The sequence below is a fragment of the Podarcis pityusensis genome (genome assembly GCF_964106645.2).
Source record: "Podarcis pityusensis genome assembly, chromosome: 12".
NCBI lineage: Eukaryota > Metazoa > Chordata > Lepidosauria > Squamata > Lacertidae > Podarcis > Podarcis pityusensis.
In genome coordinates, this window is record NC_138037.1 from 21,529,080 (window position 1) to 21,548,492 (window position 19,413).

General features: G+C 44.3%; 1 protein-coding gene and 1 long non-coding RNA gene across 3 annotated transcripts in view; one reads left to right on the top strand and one right to left on the bottom strand.

Annotated features, from left to right (window-relative positions):
- MYO3A (myosin IIIA) overlaps nt 1-15,734 on the bottom strand; it is a 105,982-nt gene extending 90,248 nt beyond the window's left edge. For both annotated transcript variants that reach the window (XM_080974376.1, XM_080974375.1), the window contains exons 1-3: nt 15,317-15,734; nt 9,398-9,580; nt 7,605-7,739 (exon numbers count right to left, since the gene is read on the bottom strand). In XM_080974376.1, coding sequence (XP_080830502.1) covers nt 7,605-7,739; nt 9,398-9,565 — 303 coding nt within the window. In that variant the 5' untranslated portion in view covers nt 9,566-9,580; nt 15,317-15,734. The remainder of the gene's footprint in view (nt 1-7,604; nt 7,740-9,397; nt 9,581-15,316) is intronic.
- Nucleotides 1-19,413, top strand: part of LOC308459312 — a 171,451-nt gene that overhangs the window by 93,746 nt on the left and 58,292 nt on the right. The gene's annotated exons all lie outside the window — the stretch shown is intronic.

Genomic DNA, 19,413 nt, shown 5'->3' on the forward strand with positions numbered 1-19,413 from the left:
GGTTAAGTACCACCTGTAAATCATTTTCATTATATTTTCTCTTAAGGCGTTACAGGCCGTAAATTTCATACCTGTGGTCCATAACCGTTCCCAGTCAGCAAACATAATATTATGCCCAACATCTTGCGCCCATTTGATCATAGCAGATTTAACCATTTCATCCTGTGTATTCCATTTCAACAGCAGATTATACATTCTTGACAGATTTTTAGTTTTAGGTTCTAACAACTCCGTTTCCAGTTTAGATTTTTCCTCCTGGAAACCAATCTTTTTGTCTAAGTTGAAAACCTCCCTTATTTGATAATAATGCAGCCAATCTCGAACTTTAGTTTTTAATTTGTCAAAGCTCTGCAATTTTAGTTTATCTCCAACTTGTTCTAAAATTTCACAATATTTTGGCCAGTTTGTCTCCATATTAGTTTTTTTTAATGCCTTTGCCTCCATTGGTGACAGCCACCTTGGTGTTTTGCTTTCCAACAAATCCTTATATCTCACCCAAACATTAAACAATGCTTTCCTGACAATATGGTTCTTAAAGGCCTTATGCGCTTTAACTTTGTCATACCATAGATATGCATGCCATCCAAACACATTATCAAAACCTTCTAGATCCAAAATGTCCACATTTTCAAGAAGTAGCCAATCTTTCAGCCAGCAAAAAGCGGCTGATTCATAGTAAAGTTTAAGGTCTGGCAGGGCAAATCCCCCTCTTTCCTTCGCATCTGTTAATATCTTAAATTTTATTCTAGGTTTTTTGCCCTGCCAGATAAATTTGGAAATATCTCTTTGCCACCTCTTGAAACAGTCCATTTTGTCCACAATTTGTAATGTTTGAAACAAAAACAACATTCTTGGCAATACATTCATCTTTATCGCTGCAGTTCGGCCTAACAATGATAACTTCAATTTTGACCATACTTCTAAATCCTTCTTCACCTCTGACCAACATTTTTCATAATTATCTTTAAACAGATTCACATTTTTGGCAGTCATATTTACCCCTAGATATTTCACTTTATTAACAATTGTTAATCCTGTCTCTTTCAGAAACCTCTCCTTCTCTATCTCTGTAAGATTCTTCTCTAATACCTTGGTTTTCATCTTGTTTAATTTAAAACCTGCTACTTGACCAAATTCATGGATTAATTGTAACACTCTTTTTGTACTAGCTTCTGGCTCCTGTAGTGTCAAAACTAAATCATCGGCAAAAGCTTTCAATTTATACTGTTTAGCTCCGAGTTGTATACCTTTGACCAATTGGTCTTTTCTAATCATATTGAGCAAAACCTCGAGGACCAATATAAAAAGCAATGGGGAGATTGGGCAACCCTGTCTTGTTCCTTTCTCTATCTTAAATTCTTCTGTAACTACATTGTTCACAATAAGCTTAGCTTTTTGTTCCGAATATATTGCACTTATACCATTTTCGAAACTTTGACCTACCCCCATCCCCTGCAAATTTTTCTTCATAAAACTCCAAGAAATATTGTCAAACGCTTTCTCTGCATCTACAAATATTAAAACAGCTTTAGTATTGATATTACCTTGCAAACCCTTTCCTGACGCACTGCAGTCGCCTTCTAAAACAGAGACCTTTCTCCATCATTTTAGCAGGAAATTCCATGGAAATTCCCCTGCTAAAATTTTGCCTTCGCTTTAGCTGGGAATGTCATGCACACTCCTCCCTGAATCTGGAAGGAGTGTGCATGAGGCTCAACTGCTAAAAGAGAGCCTCTCCCTCATTGCTTTAGCAAGGGATACCGTTCGATAGTGCTAAAATGATAGGGGGGATCCTGTTTAGCAGCATCTTGCATATGATGTCATTGTCACTTCATGTGACCCACCCACCTACCAAATTTGGCTGATGCTGATATGAATCTGGGCCATGGAGCCAAAAAAGTCCCCTCTGTATATTTTAAGAACTCCTGACACAAAAACGTATGCAGACAAATAGGTCTGATCTGCCAGTTTTCTTACCTCTCTCAAATCTTTCAGATCAATAGCCCACATAGTATTAAAGGTAAAGGGACCCCTGACCATTAGGTCCAGTCGTGACCGACTGGGGTTGCGGCGCTCATCTCGCTTTATTGGCCGAGGGAGCCGACGTACAGCTTCCGGGTCAGGTGGCCAGCATGACTAAGCCACTTCTGGCAAACCAGAGCTGCGCACAGAAACGCCATTTGCCTTCCCGCCAGAGCGGTACCTATTTATCTATTTGCACTTTGACGTGCTTTTGAACTGCTAGGTTGGCAGGAGCAGGGACCGAGCAACGGGAGCTCACCCCATCATGGGGATTCGAACCGCCGACCTTCTGATCGACAAGTCCTAGGCTCTGTGGTTTAACCCACAGTGCCACCTGCGTCCCCCACATAGTATTAGGGGAGGTCAAATTATTTCTATTTCTATTCTAACCCAAAACTGTAAAGTCTGCACTAGTGAGCTATCACTCTGAAATTTGGCAGACTTCACCACCTCCCTCAGAATGTACGACCATGCCTGCACATTTAATCCACTTCTGCCCAAAAGGAAGGGGGAAGGCTAGAGCTATTTTGACTCCCCATAATAAGTGATGAGGGGAAGAGAGAATGGAGCTTCCTTTTTCACTCAGTGGATTCAGATCCAGACACAAGATCAAACCTGGCTGAACCCAGAGTTCTTTGGGACGAAGAAGACTGATTCTCAAAGAGCTGACTCTGGGCATAAATCAAATCTTGACACTAGTAGTGCAGATACCCAAGAACTCGTACCTAAACTTTCATCTGCCTTTTTGCTTTTCTACATGATGATGAAAACAAAGTGTTAGGAAAGCCGGCCTTTATTCTGTACCCCAGGGTAGGCAACAATTTATGCCCTCAGTCTGCTCAAGCAAGGGATTGTAATATGTAATTTCCCCCAGAAAATTACGAGTATTTACCAGACCTCAGTATTCTAAAGCCTACTTGTAGTCACAAATCTTTGATCTTGCAGAGAAAGGGGGACATAATTTTAAAAGAGCGGAATTACTGTAATTGGGAAGTAAAAAAAAGAGGCATTACGTGGCTCATTATTAGAAATGGCTAAATCAAGGCTAGTTTAGAGCCGTAATGGATCAAAGAAGGCAGAGCTGGATTGAAAGGAGCAATTATACAGGGCAGCATGGAAAAATACCCAGGTCTGAAGAGTAGGAAAAGGCTCTCTTATATTGGCTTGCACATTTATTTCCCATACACGGCTTCTTTTGAAAGACAATATATTATGTAGTATAATTAGAGCACGCAGCCAAAAGCAAAGCAGCGCTATTTTCAGCGCTATTGCAGTGAGCAGGCATAAGGGTTCCTTAGTGAACCATTTCATCATTATCGATAAAGCGGGTTCAAGTAACCTGCTTTTTGTACACATTGTTATTGGGCTACTGTTTCCACACAGGCGGTAGCACAGCTGATTAGGCCAAGGAAGGAGATGTACAAGGAAATGTAGTAGATAGAGGAGGACAGAAGGAAATGCAAGCAAGCATTTGTAAGAAATACAAAAAGGGGTGGGGTGGGCAGAACTCTTGATTTTAAGTAAAAGACTTACTTACTTACTTACTTACTTACTTACTTACAGCAAAGTCACCTGTTTCCATTAGGGGGACTTGATAATATGAAGCAGTTGGGAAAAACTGAGGCTGCTTTCTGTATGACATATACCAGCTTCTGCTCTCTGGCAAGTCTCATGAATTGAGAAACTTATAATAGTCATGGGATGCGGGTGGCGCTGTGGGTTAAACCACAGAGCCTAGGACTTGCTGATCAGAAGGTCGGTGGTTCGAATCACCGTGATGGGGTGAGCTCCCGCTGCTTGGTCCCTGCTCCTGCCAACCTAGCAGTTCAAAAGCACATCAAAGTGCAAGTAGATAAATAGGTACCGCTCCGGCGGGAAGGTAAACGGCATTTCCATGCGCTGCTCTGGTTCGCCAGAAGTGGCTTAGTCATGCTGGCCACATGACCTGGAAGCTGTACGCCGGCTCCCTCGGCCAATAAAGTGAGATGAGCGCCGCAACCCCAGAGTCGGTCACGACTGGACCTAATGGTCAGGGGTCCCTTTACCTTTCTCTATAATAGTTGAAGCAGGCTGCTGCTACCTTTGGTCTTCATAGATCTGGACTGTTTTGCACACTATCCCAAACAGGGTTGAGATTGAACAGAAGCAACATGTGATGGCTCCCTCATACATATACATATACATAGACATAGACATCTTGGGGAAGGGGAATAGCTCAGGGGCAAAGCACCTGCTTTTCAGGCAGAAGGTCTTGGGATCAATCTCCAGGCAGGGCTAGGAGAGAACAGAGAATGAAATCCTGGAGAGCTCCAGTCAGAAAATACAGAGCTAGATGGGCCAATGGGATCTTCCTATACTTCCACGCCTGGCTTGCCACAGGCTGTGAGTGCCACCATTTATTTATTTTGCAGATGTATAAACTGCTTCACAGCCAGCAGCTATCGAAGCAGCATATAATGAGGTAGAATACATACTATAAAAGCAGTAAAATCACTTCTGCAATTAATATTCAAAAAGTCGACTGGGACACGCTTCGGAGAAACCCTTCTTAACCAATTTATTTTACAGAAAACTGTGGGAGATTATGAATTGGGGGTTTCTATTCTGAGAAGGACCACTTATCACTGTTCTGTTTTATAGGTAGCCGAAGGTTTTAGTTACCAAGTTCAAGGGGAAAAGACTATAACTGCATTCTCCAACCAAGTGTGCTCCAGATATTTTGAACCACAACTCCTATCATCCATGATCAGGTTGGGGAAGTCTGGAGTAGAAAACTTGCTGGATGGGTAGGAAGCGAGTCACAGAACTTGGTGGAAAAACATCCTTATATAACCAGGGATTATTCACTGCTCCAAATAAAGCACACCAGTTTACACAGTGATGTTGTCCACATAATAAGAACCAAGGCGGTTTGCATGATTCTTCCTCTAATCTAAATCAATTCTGACTCCACACACATATTCTAAAAAATCGCAAGGCAGGAACACTCTGTGGCCTCCATAAACTGGCTTGTGAGATCTGAAGCACAGTTTCAGCTATGCAAATATTTAGATGTCTCTGCATATCAAATAGTGTTCAAACATCCCTGTAGCCCATTGTTAATTCCTCACAGAACATTTGTTCCATTTATTTTGATAAAAACCAAACTCACAACTGATAAAGTACAGGCCTACTGAGGATTTTACAGTTAAATTTAAATATTTATACATCTCTTCTGCGGAATTAAATGGGAACAAAATGCAAACGCTTGATGTTAACTCTTAAAAGAGAGCGGGGGGGAGAGATCAAAGCCGAATAATATAACTTAGTATCACTTCAGGCAGGGCTTTAAATTAGCAAACACTGCTGCCAACTGGATCACAATAATCCTCCATGATAATTATTCTTTGGGATTAGTAGTGTGTGTGGTTAGCATTATTAATTAACTTCAAGGACTGCTGCAAGGAAGAATTCATAAAGCAACACTTATCAGGGCAGGCCTGCAGCTGAACTACAAAGATGAGTCATCGTATTTCATGCTCCCCATTCTCAGGGTTCAGGCTATGAGTGTCAACGCAGCCAAAACAGCTCCATCCATGAACGAGAGGGAAGCAGCAAAAAAGCTTACAGGAAGCCAAAGCTTTGTAGAAATCATTTGGAAAAAATAAAATAAAAAATCAGGGGGAATAAACCCTAAGGGGGAGGGGGAACTCTCCTCAAAACATCCTAGTGGGGACTGAGCATGCTCAGTGGCCCTGGAATGCTGACTTTTGCAGGTGTGTGTGTGACAGAAAATGGGGGAGGAGGGAGAATGGAATGGAATACCTGGGTAAAGGGCATGGCCGGCATCTAAAACCGAAGCGCAACATTTTGCTTCTGGCCTCACTTGCTTCCCAACAATAATGTAGTAAGTAAAATTGTGGGAGTTAATACGCCCACCCTTCAGAGACTTCCCTAAATGTCTAGCAATTGTTTTCCAAAGTCAACATGGGCATAGCCAGGATTTATCAGAAGGGAGGTTATTATTGGGGGGGGGGCAGAACCAAATTATTTGTGACACAGTTGGTCAGTTAGTTAAGTATTTTTATTTATTTACTTGATTTGGGGGGGGGGAGCTGATCCTCCCCCACCCTGCCCCTGCCCCCGCCCGTCAATGGAGCTACTTTATAACTCTCATTCATTGAAAATGGGGTTTTCTGCAGGAAGATGTCTATAGATGCTGCTGCAGATTAACAGCTGACTTGCGGGGCCAAATCAAGACACTACTACTGTCATATTAAATAGCAGCTTAGGTGCTCAAAACAAAGCAGAAACAGTCTTTCCTTGGCTGTACTGCAATAGCGAGGCATGAAGATGACAAGCAGAGCTGCCGGCAAACTCTGGCATTTCTAGGTTCTCCCCCCAAGATCTGAGGTGCCCAGTCACTTAATCTTTATCTCACATGAGATCAGCCGATGCCTGGAACAGGCCAGAATATTTTCCTCAAGTCTGTTGGCCCTCCCCAGAGTGCTTCTCAAGAAGACACTGGGCTTGCCCTGAGCTTACAGGGCTGCATTGATCTGCTGCTTTCTTCTCACAGCTTCTTTGCTGTCATTAAAAAAGAAAAAAGAAAGGTGAGGCTCTGCAAAGACTTTCCTCCAAGGAAAAGCCCTTGCAAAGCCTTGCCATAAGGCGGTAGGAAGCAAGATTTAGCAAGGGCCTCTCCTTAAGGAGAAACCCTGGCTGAATCTCCCGTCCCACCAGGTGGCAAAGCCGACTTGGTGAGAGAGGGGAGGCATTCTAGAGAGCTTTGCCACTTAGGGGTGCAGGGGAGACCAGTGGCAAAGCAGAGTTTCTATGGCAACAGAAGTGGTAGGATGGACAGGATGCTGTCTCTTGTATTTCTACCGCCTGAGGTGACTGTTTCACCACACCTTGTCTGAGAGCTGGCTCTGGCTATAAGCAGCACATATCTGCACATAAAACTACCTAAAAGCCATCATAAACACAAATGATCACACAGGGAGTGGTACCAGAGACTCCTAAGGCATGCCTTAGGCTATTGGGATATGATGGGTCCTGAAAGTCAATTGGATGTAGTATCTCAGGTGTAAACAACATGGCATCTTCCAGATGTTTTGGACTACAACTCCCATCCTCCCTGATTATTGGCTACACTGTCTAGGACTGATGGGAGTGGTAATCCAATGACATTTGAAAGGTGCTACACTGTCTACCTCTGCTGTATCTAGTACAGTCATACCTCGGGTTACAGATGCTTTGGGTAGTGCGTTTTTGGGTTGTGCACCACGCCGAACCCAGAAGTACCGAAACAGGTTACTTCCAGGTTTTGGCGTCTGCGCATGCGCAGAAGCGCTGAACTGCAACCCGCGCATGCGAAGACGCGGCGCTGCGGGTTGCGAATGCTGTGGGTTGCGAATGTGCCTCCCACATGGATCACGTTCGCAACCCAAGCGTCCACTGTAAGTGCAATTAGAATAATATCCTGTGACTCTCAAAACTCTCTAGTAATGACATTGAGCTTTCTCATTCAAGATCCTGTTGGAGTGGTCACTTAAAAACCAGAAGGAGAACAAAAACCAACCAATAAGCAAAACACCTACCTCTAGAACCAGCCACAGCTGGTCTCCATCCTTCACATCTTTCTTGTAGTACAGTCCATAGAACTTGACTACATTTGGATGGTCAGAAAGAGCTTTCAAAATGTTGTACTCTGCTTCAATTTCCTCATCAATGTCCTGGTAACATGGATGAAAAGCAAAAGAAACAGTGAATTAATGGAACACCTTGTGAACATGTTTTACGGACAACATATAATAATATACTTATGAGGTATACTTCTGGATGTACAGTCAAAAGGTTTTGCACTGCATAGAATCTGAAAACAAGTTGGTCTTTTGAGAAAATACTGAAAGATTAAAAGAGAAATTGGGGGAAAGGTTTCTAGCCATAAGTGTCTGAAGTCTGAGAAAAAGTATAACCTGAACTCAACACTTCTAGGGACTTTTCTCCAGTGCAATCCTAGACACATCTACTCTAAGTAAGCCCCACTGAGTTCAATGAGACTTATTTCCTCGTTAAGTGTGTATATAGCTGGGATGGGAGACCTGTGGCCCTCTGAATACTGTACCCAACTCCCATCAGCCCCAGGCCAGCTTGGCCAATTGGTAGGGATTCTGGGAGTTGTAGTCTTATGACACGTGGAGGGCACCAGCTTTCTGATCCTAGGAAGTAAGGCTTAGTGCATTTGCTGCAAAGTCCCTTTAGAAGCCAGGGTGGAGATTTTTATAGAAACTGCAGCCTATAAAACAATTGGATATCAATAGTGGGTTACTGATAGCATTATTCTTGTTTTTCTACGTTGCAAGCTACAAAAAGGGGGTCTCCTTGAGTTCCAACTCACATATTCTTAGTTTTGCTAAGAGTGTCTTCTCTTTATATTTCACATATCTTAAAACTGTGGTAAAAATCATAAGAAGCATTTAGAAAAAGAAAAAACAAACCTACAAATGAGTTAAGTCAGAAAAAAAGGTAAATTGATAGCAGTTGCTTGGCGTTTTTTTTTTTTTTTTAGTTAGTTATTTCATTTCTTCAGTTCAATCCAGTGCAGTGTTCTCAAAGAAAGATGGAAATTTTCAAGCACCTTGTTTATTGCAATGGCTCCCTCTTCAGACACTCAGGATTCCTTCAGTTTAAGGAAGCGATATAATCTATGCGGTCAAACTTCCACAGATGAGGGCATTACATTCACAGTCCATGAAGCAGAAACTATGGACCAGTTGGCACCTGAAACCCCACCTTTCTCAAACAGCAGCCAGCATTTCAAGAACATAAGGGCTTTGTGGCAAATTTATGAAACAACAGAGGAAGAATAAGCTAGCCAATAAAGGCAATGAATATATTGTTATAGATGGGAGACACCCACCTAAACACTATAAATTAATAAATGGTAGGATTTTGATTATTTGCTGTATTGAAGGGAAGACTGGAGGCCAGTGGAAAAATACAGGCTAAGCTTTCTTACAAAGATCCATTAACATGTCAAAAGGTGTTGGTGGCCCATTTAGGAGGAATCTTGGGCCTGGGCAGATAGAAGGTTGCCAGGGTAACTGGGTGTAGGGTGACAGGAAAAGAATCTTTAGCAAGGTGTGCTGGGAAGATGACGGGGGAGAACCAACAGTGGGCTCCATCTTGGGCAGGCTGGCTGAAGGCTAGCTGGGGGAGATGACTTTGACGCCAGTGCTGCACTGCTGTGGGGAACAATACCCTCTTGAAATGATCATGCTGTAAGATCTGGACTCCCTCCATGCAGACTGAAGTGTAAATATGTGAATAAAACATAGCTCTTAAAGCTACAACAGTCTCTGCTGTGCCTCAATTCTAAAAGTAAACTTACGTGAACTGGATCCAAGATTTTGACTGCAGCTTTGCTCCCATTTTTCTTGTTGAACACCTTGAAAACCTTGCCATATGTTCCTTTGCCAATCGTCTCAACTATTTCCCAGGTGTCTGAAGGATCAGGAAAGCTGTCAAATATGATCGTTTTGCCAGTTAAGGGCAGCATCTCAAACAGCAACTCCTGGTGGGAAAAAAGAATTCTGCATTGAAACCATCACTGAGAACAGTCATCCCAGTTACAGAGGGAGCTGAACAGAAATGCATTTATTCATTTCACTATGTTTCAAAATTAATTTTTACCAACAAATATTTGTAATAAAAAAAGTTTCAAAAGAGTAAGAGACATAATTTTAAAATCTCAGCTATTTGGGGCAAAATTCACGTCATAGTGCCAAGACAACACTAGAACCACATAGTACAGAGGTAGCCATTGTGTTTTCTTCTGGATATGGTTGGACTACAACCTTCACAATCATATACTGGCTGGGAATGATGGGAGCTTGGAGGGCACCACAATGGCCACTTCTGGTATAGTGGCTTAGAGGTCAGCTAGGTAGTCAGTTCAAATCTTGCCTCTTCTCTGATTTCAACAGAGGCCTCTGACGAGCCAAAAGCAGTTGGCAGATTCCCTGTTTCTGAAATGCCCTCCCTTGGTGAGATGTGTCAGCCTCCCTCGCTATTAACTTTTCAGAGGAATTTAAAAACATCTGTTTGCCCAGACATGTGATGGCTGAAGTACCTGTCCCTGGCAACCCTGAAATGATTAGTTTTGAGAGTAAATTATTTATTCCAGGAGTTTCTAAAGCTTTCGCCATGTGCCTCCTCCATGAGAGGTACAGAGGGTGGCAACACAAGAACGGGACATTTCTGCAATCATAGAATCTTTGAGTTAGAAGGGACCCATGGGTTATCTAGTCCAACCCCCCCCCCCCGTAATGTAGGAATCTCAGCTAATAATAATTATTATTATTATTTATTATTTATACCCCGCCCATCTGGCTAGGTTTCCCCAGCCACTCCGGGCGGCTTCCAACTGAATATTAAAAACAGTACAGCATCAGACATTAAAAACTTCCCTAAAGCATCCATGGCAGATGGCCATCCAACTTAAAAACCTCCAAGGAAGGAGAGTCCACCACCTCTTGTGGGAGTCTGTTCCACTGCCGAACAGCTCTTACTGTCAGAAAGTTTTTCCGGAATTTTAGTCGGAATCTCCTTTCTTGTGACTTGAAGCCATTGGTTTGAGTCCTACCCTCCAGAGCAGGAGAAAACAAGCATGCTCTTACATGTGACAGCCCTTAAGATATTTGAAAATGGTTATCATATCTCCTCTCAGTCTCCTCTTTTTCAGGCTAAACATACCCAGCTCTTTCAAGTGCTCCTCATAAGGATTACTTTCCTGGTGGTCTTGGTTACTTCCCTTGATCATCTTGGTTGCCCTCCTCTGCACATGTTCCAGCTTGTCCTCCTCTGCACATGTTCCAGCTTGTCAACATCCTTCTTGAACTGTGGTGCCCAGAACTGGACACAGTATTCAAAATTGTGGTCTGACTAAGGCAGAATTGAGTGGTACTATTACTTCCCTTGATCTGGACACAAGACTTCGGTTGATGCAGCCTAGAATAGCATTAGCTTTTTTTTGCTGCTGCTGCATCACACTGTTGAGTCATGTTAAGCTTGTGGTCTACCGATACCCCTAGATCCTTTTCAAATGTACTGCCAGTAAGCCAGGTGTCGCCCATCCTATATTTGTGCATCTGGTTCTTATGTCTAGGTGCAGAACCTTACATTTGTCCCTATTGAAATTCATTTTGTTAGCTTGCGCCCAGTTCTCCAATACATTAAGGTCATTTTGAATTCTGATTCTGTCTTCTGCAGCATTGGCTACCTCTCCCAGTTTGGTGTCATCTGCAAATTTGATGAGCATCCTCTCAGTTCCTTCACCCAAGTCATTTACAAAGACGTTGAACAACAACGGGCCCAGGGCAGAACCTTGCAGCAACCCACTTGCCACTTGACAAGGAACCTTTAATCTCTTTGAGTTCGGTCAGTCAAATCCACCTAACAGTTACCTCATTCAACCCACATTTTACCAGCTTCCTCGCAAAAATATCATGGGGGCCTTTGTCAAAAGCCTTACTGAAATCAAGATACACTGTGTCCACAGCATTTCCCTGATCCACCAAGTTTGTAATTTCAAAAAATAAAATAAAATAAAAAGAAATCAGATTGGCCTGGGATGATTTATTTTTGAGAAACCCATGTTGGGTCTTAGTAATCGCAGCATCCTTTTCTAAATGCTCACAGACCGACTATTGAATTATCTGTTCTAGGACCTTTCCTGGTATCAATGTCAAGCTCACCAGTCTATAATTACCTGGGTCTTCCTTTTCCCCCAGGCAAAAACATTCCTCTTTAATCAGGCCTTTGGCTATTTAACATCTTATATCCTTTTAGATACAGGGACGCGGGTGGCGCTGTGGGTAAAACCTCAGTGCCTAGGACTTGCCGATCATATGGTCGGTGGTTCGAATCCCCGCGGCAGGGTGAGCTCCCGTCTTTCGGTCCCAGCTCCTGCCCACCTAGCAGTTCGAAAGCACTCCTAAGTGCAAGTAGATAAATAGGTACCACTTTATAGCGGGAAGGTAAACGGCGTTTCCGTGTGCTGCGCTGGTGCTGGCTCACCAGAGCAGCTTCGTCACGCTGGCCACGTGACCCGGAAGTGACTTCGGACAGCGCTGGCTCCCGGCCTCTTAAGTGAGATGAGCGCACAACCCTAGAGTCGGACACGACTGGCCCATACGGGCAGGGCTACCTTTACCTTTACCTTTATCCTTTTAGATTAAGGTCACCAGATTTTTTTCAATGATTCTGGGGACACTTTTCAGCTTCAATGGATTTTGTATGGGGACTGATTTGTAAATCTGGGGACTGTCCCCAGGAAACGGGGATGTCTGGTAACCTTATTTTAGATGTGTGTGGTTTTTTGGGGGGGGAGTAAAGTTATAGTTTTGTTTTGTCCTTGTTTTTATTATGTATTTTGCATTCTTATCTTGTATTTTTAGGCTGCAAACTGCCCTGATATCTTCAGATGAAGGGCAGTACACAAATTTAATTAAAAAAGAATAATTTTTTTCCCGAGAAGGTTGGTGAGGTTGTTTTTTTACTGTTTTTAAGTTTTAATTGTATTGTTTTAGTAGTGACAGGTTTGCCACCTTGGGCTCCTTTGGAGGGAGGTTGGGATACAAGCGGCGGCCATATTGCACAAGTCTGACAATTGATGCATGACCGCTGGCACCTGCTTTGTTTTTGGCACTGGAAAGGGACGGGACAGGGGTGGGACAGCCTTACAAACAACCGCTGGCATGCGCAATGACCCAGAACGCAACCCCCACACAGATGGGGAGCGGCCTGCAGATATTCAATAAATAAATTGGGTGAGGGTGTTGAATGGTTTCTTTAAATGTAAAGGTTCATCACTGTTCCACCCGATGTGTATGTCTTTAAGGGGCCAGAGCAAGGGCCAGAGCAAGATAATGAGACCCAGCTTTACAGCTGTGAAACATAGCAGGTGCTGCTGAGTTGTATTGATTAAGCTGTGTTGGCAATTGGGTGTAGTATATAAGGAGCAGCACCTAGCTCTCCCATTACCCTGGGGGATGGGTTGGTGGTTGGGTCATGTTTGTTTGTTAATGTATTTAGTGTAAAAGGAGTTTTTGTTTTTGTAATTAAAACCTTGTTTAAGTTATTTTTGAGTCCCTTTTTAATGCATGGTCTCCCCAGCCAGCTCTCTGCAGCGCTACTAAACTGCAAAAAGCCAACAGAGGGGAGGGAGCGGCCTCACCTTTTTTGGCTCAGGGCTGAGTGGTATGTGGCTCTCAACTGTTTCCCCCCAGGGAATGAGGGCAATGGTAAGAAAAAAAGATTCCCCTCTCCCTACTCCAAGAACTAAGGATTTGTAAATTGGAAAGTGTTCCCCTGCCTTGGGTCTCCAGCTGTTTTTTGGACTACAACTCCCATCATCCCTACCTAGCAAGCCCAGTGGTCATGGATGATGGGAATTGTAGTCCCAAAACAGCTGGGGACCAAAGGTTGGGAAGCACTGATACAGGAGATGCAGCTGCTACCATTCTGTATGTTGCCCATGCTTTGTGCATGGCTAAGCAGGGGTTAGGCATCAGTAGTCCATGAACAAACTCACGTTTACTTTCCTCTTAGCAGCACTCAATTTAAGAAATGCAGCAAAACAAAACGAAAACCCAAAGTGATTTTTCAACAAGTGGATGCCCAATGAACATTTCTGAAGAGCAAGCCAGATCCCCAAGTCTAAGCACCTTTTAATTTTCCTATTACAAGCCAATGAACATTTACAAGTGTCATAAAAATCAATACCTTTGCTCAAGTCTATTTGTCAAAGCTGACAACAACAAAGCATCGGTGGCCAAAGAACTGGGTCACCCGTAACCCAAGAATTGCTTGCTTTATCTGAGTACTGATATCCAAGTTAGAAATTAAGGAAGAGTATCAGATAACCTGGTCAAGGAAAGGAAAGGCTCCGGGCATTAAAACAGTTACACATCCAACTGCACATACCGGTACATAACATCATTAGTTCTCCCAAAGCCAGTTAAGAACAAGGCATCTATAGACCCTCTAGAACAGGCTAGATTAACACGAGAGCTGTGCTTCCTTATGACAAAACCAATACGGGCAGTGAGTTTAGCCAGCTAGAAAAAGGTAAACAATATAAAGTTAGAATAATGGCAGTTGTCAATATATATTTGTAACGTTGCCTACGGCATACTACATGTTCTCATGGTCAAACCACTCATGGACCTCTAGACTAGACAAAGTTGCGATGCGCAGAGGTGTGAAAAGTGCAGAAGCTGAAGGCGCCACACCTGTGACACTCAGCACACTGACTTGGAAGCACATTTCATTGAAATCGATGGGACTCAAGGCCACATCCTATGCAACAGGTTCCCTTCTATGCAGCAGCTGACCATATCTCATTACAGCTTGTAAGAGTCCGGGGTCTGTGTTTGCACACAGGGCAAGAGAGAAATTGCATCTGCAATTGGATCCTGCTTCTTGTCATGTGTAGTCCACATGTACATATGACAAACCAACACATGCGTTAACTACTCATGCTTTTAAAATTAATATTTTGCTATTACTATGATGTCACTAGGGTTCATAGCACTGATACCAAACCGAGACTACTGCCAAGTTTCCGAACATGAGCATTAGCAGCCAGTGAACAAACTCACTTACTTTCATCTTACAACACATTTAAAACGTTTTATGTGCAGCTGTATAGCTGCAACTCTTTCCTTTACTAGGGAGGCAGCCCCATAGAACAAAGGGGACCGAACACCCGCAAGACTCATTTGCACAAACCCCACTGAAGTCCATTTATCTTACTTTACTCCCACGACAATCGGTTTAGGATTGCTGCCTAGGCGCGCAGCCCGATCCTATGCAGCTTGTTCCCCAGCAAACACGCGCCATAAGTTTTTGTTCAGTCTGATAACCGGGGATTGGCGGTGGTTGGGAGCAGGAGTGCCAGTTTGGCCCCACGACCGTGGGTGCCCGGGGCAGTGGGTGCCATGCAGCGTACGTGGCCCTGGCGCCGAAATTTGTGGGTGCCCGGCCCCTTCGAGGGGAATTCTGTGGGTGCCCGAGCACCCAGGGCGTCGGCACCTATGGTGGGGAGATAACACGCAGCAGATCCCTTGCTGCCTCCACGAGCAGCAAGGCACACAGCTCGCCGTTCTGGTAAACGCGCGCTCCTTGCGCGGAATCCTACACGCTCCCTGCAAGGGCGATCTTCCTCCCCATCGCGCGCGCTCAGCTGCTCCTCCGACCCAACCTTCCCTATCTTCTCGACACCACCCTGGGGAGCGAGGGGGCTTACCTTGCCTGGTGGTGCAGGGCGGAGACGGGAGCCCCACGCGACTCTTCCTGCCCCGCTGGAGAGCGGCTCGGGCGCGGGTTCGAGTCCTGCGCGGCCACCAGCTCGCCCTGCCCGCGGGTAGCTCGGCCCATCCAGCGGCGCCCGCAGAGAATCAGGGCGGGAAAGCAGAGATCCCGGCGCCAGCGGCGCTCAGCTCTCCTCGCTCCAGATGGCCAGATCAGGTTGCTCCGGCAGAGCAGGCAGCTGTCCAGGGGTTCCGCCCGTCGGATCCTGACCCTTCGCCTGCCCTGCAGCGGATGCTTTACCTCGGGGGTCAACAGAAGGCCACGCGAGCAGGGTCTCGCCCTCCTCCTATTTTCCAGGCATCCATAAGGGAGACACCCATCTCAGTCCCCACCACCGCGCGCCCCCTCGCACTCTTTCCGATGAGACATGCAACAGATTGTTCTTCGCCTTAAAAAAAAAAAAGTAAAATAAAAAATCCGCCGCCTGCCCTCCTCCTCCTGGTGGCCTGGATAGCAGCCACCTGGCGTTAGGAGAGACAAGCAATAAGCTTTGCATTAGTAGCAGCAGATCAGCCCCTCCCCGTGTGGATAGTCCTTTTTCTTCCTCGTTGTGGACGTGAACGGCAGGTGCTGCTGCTACTGCTGTCTGCAACCGGGCTAAAGAAGGATGTCCATATATTTTGATAACCCGAAGCAGAAAGCCAGGACTCTGGGAAGGGGCTCTGAAGGCTGAAACCCTAAGCAAACTATTTCTTCATATCTTACCTTCACTCTGGAAAGCTGCAGACGGCGCACACCTGCATGCCACGGTTTGTCCCCCTAACAAACCCTGTGAGGAAGGTTCGCTTGAGAGACGGCCACTGCCCCAGGGTCACCCACTATACTTCAGGGCAACACAAGGATTCGAACTCTGATCTTCTTAGTCAGATATTCTAACCACTACACACTGACTGGCCTAGGAAACAGAGAAGGGGCGCGGAATATTTTTGGCCTGGCCCGGCCACACCCCACATCCTTGGGCCAACTTTGAGAGGCGGGAGTGGGGGTCACTCACCTGATGTCACTATAGGTGGGTGATCCTGCCCACCTGTCAAAGTTGACCCACAGAGGTGGGGAAAGGTGTCTGCTTCACTGGCACAAGGAAAGGGCTGGTGAAGCTGCACCCAGGAGAACTGAACCCTGCCCATCAGCTGATGTCACCCAGTGATGCCAGCTGTTCGACAGGTCAGTGTGGTTTGGGGAAAATGGCCTCTGGGCCAAACTGGACTCTCTGGCAGGTCTCTCAAACCACACCATAGAGTAAGTTCCCATTAACTCACTTTACAGACATTACACCAGTGCTGAAAAATCTGTGCTTGCTGCCTATTAGCCACTCAGTCAAGTTCAAGGTTTTGTGTTTGACATTTAAAGCCCTAAACAAATTGGGAGCGGCACACCTAGAAGATATATCTGCTGGCATATTTTCCATGGTACTGACCAAGCTGATGATTGATATCTTCTGATGAGACCCTGCTGGGGTCATTTCACCAGCACCTATCCTCTGGAATGCTCTCTCTCAGATAATTCATGAGACGGAGACAGTGGGGATTTCCAGACATCTCTTAAAAACCTACATGTTTACCCAGGTTTTGCTAGATTCTGGCTCCTAATTTTTTAAAATTTTCTGTTCTGTACACTTTCAGTTTTATTTGATGTATGGTTCACTTTTGTTTTTAGGAAATGTTATTGAAATATTGTTGCACTGTTATTGCTTTTATTTATTTAGAAATGCTTGGAAAACAGTGCGTTTTAAAAAAACCTAAGCTGTAGTACAAAAACAGTCTTAGTTATTTTCAATAAAAACACAGGTAAAATCTGCAAAAATTTAAAAGCAAGTGTACACAATGAAATAAGTGGGCTTACTGAAATAAATGTTTTCAGCGAACATAACACGCAATATATTTGGGGCACCTGTTTCATATTTAAAAGGAAGGGAATTTTATGTAAACTGCTGAGAGGAATTATCATTGTTATTAATATTATAAGCTAGGGAGCTAATTTTGACAGGTGGGTTATTCCACCCACCTGTCAAAATTACCTAAAGGGGTAGGGAGATAGCAATTAAGAAGGACTGAACTCCCTCCCACACACACATCAGCTGATGTGCAAGAGGTTTAATCCTGCTTTCAGCAGGGCAGCCACATCTTTGCTTGCCTCACACCTGGTGTCAGGTGTGCAGCAGGTGAGTGAGTTTTGCATCATGGGTCAAATGTAGTCTGCAGGCAGGCCAGAACTTTCTCATCCCTGTACTAAATGGTATACATTTTTAGCAAATAAAAGGATGGTGCCACCTCCTCTGTTTTTAACTCTACCTGCAGATTAGTCACAGGCGTTTTAGTTTGAGTGACAAATTACGTACATGGAAGGCAATTAATAAATAAATTCTGTCTTCTGTAAAGTTGTTAAAAATACAGGAACCCTCTCCTCTTTTGCATTTGGCCTGCTACAGCAGTCTCTACTCTTGAAAAAATGTCAAGCAAGAGTAGAATTCAACTTATGGATCTGGATCTGCCAAAATCTTAACCACAGATGACTGAAGAAACGCTTGTGTGGTCTGTATAAACCCATTTTAAAAGGCAGCATGTTAATAGGACACATAGTCTTTCGTATCTAGGGCATGCCGCTCAACTCCTTCCAAAATGGAGCTATTCTTCAGCACCCAGCAGAAGACAGGCTTACTGAACGGCTGGTGAATAGTTGCCCTCAAGTCTTTCTGGGCAGAAAGGCATTGAATTAAAATGGACCAGACAACTAGTAAGACCACCTAGGGGTGGTCAGGTTTTGTTTTGTTTTGTTTTGTTTTGTTTTGAAGGAGCACATGCACCTTTCAGAATCTCGTGAAATATTTTTCTGTGGATTTCCTTCTTCTCTGGAGTTGTTAAAAGTGCAGTAGCCCCCTGTTGCCTTTTTCACCAGGCCACTCTAGATAGTGAGAAACAGAGGAATTCAGCCCCGAGGAGAAATAAAAATGGCTGTCAGTCCAGAACAAGCATGAACTCTTGTGTTTAACGCTGGATGTTGGTTACAGCTTGCTTTGAAGATCAACAAACCGAGGAACAGAATTAGGAGGGAGAGTGTGTATGATGCCTGAGTATTGCTGTTCGATGTGCTCCACATACCAAAATAGGCTGCCCTGAGCACCTAAATGGATTTCCCTCTGACAGCAGACTAAGAGGTGGTTCCTATGGAAACTTGGCTCTAAACCATAGAAGCCTTAATGGGTCACACAAGCTACAACTGGAAACTAACAGGAAACTATGCTGACTTTGCAGTGCAGGTGTCTCACATTCCCTGAAAGTTTGGAAACATTACCTTAGGGCGCTTTTGTGTGGAAGAACAGACAGACAATTTTGACAGCTGAATTTCTTTTTGTCATGGCAGGTGTTTAAAGGCAGAGGTGTTCCTGCATGCAAGTGAAAAAGCTGGCAATATATAAGATCTGTTCACTCTAACAATTGTAGTGGACTCAATTATGATTAACTGCACAATGGACTAGGTTTCCATGTTGCCATCCTGCCATCTCACAAATCCGATGCTTTTAGCTGCCAGTCTATAGGTTCATCCATAAATATCCCTAGGTCTTTCACTAATCTCTAGGGGATGTTCCAAAGATAGCCATCTGGAGATTTGGATTTGTCATCTTTTCTATCCAATTAGGGAGAGCAGCAAACAGTGGCACAAACAACTTTATATTTTCTGGAGGATTCTAGGCCTAAAAGGATAACTGTGACAAGAGAGTAAAAGTCTTGTCAGCTCTGCCAGCTTGTTTTACTAACCAGTCCTTTCATAGCTCATTCCTAAGGTTGCCAGATCCAGCCACTGAGAGGGCAGCTTTAAGATACAGATGAGGAATCTTTTTCAATCCAAGGGCCAACTTTCCACATCAAACTTCTAGAAATCTCATGCCATTGGTGAGCGGGGGTCCCCCCTGACAGGGCCTTTTCTGTAGTGGCTCCTCTTAACCCAGGCATTTGGTGGCTTTTCCTGGCAACCCAAATATCATTGGGTACAATAAGGCTTTTATATGCCTGTTGTCTTTGTCCATGGAGTTTT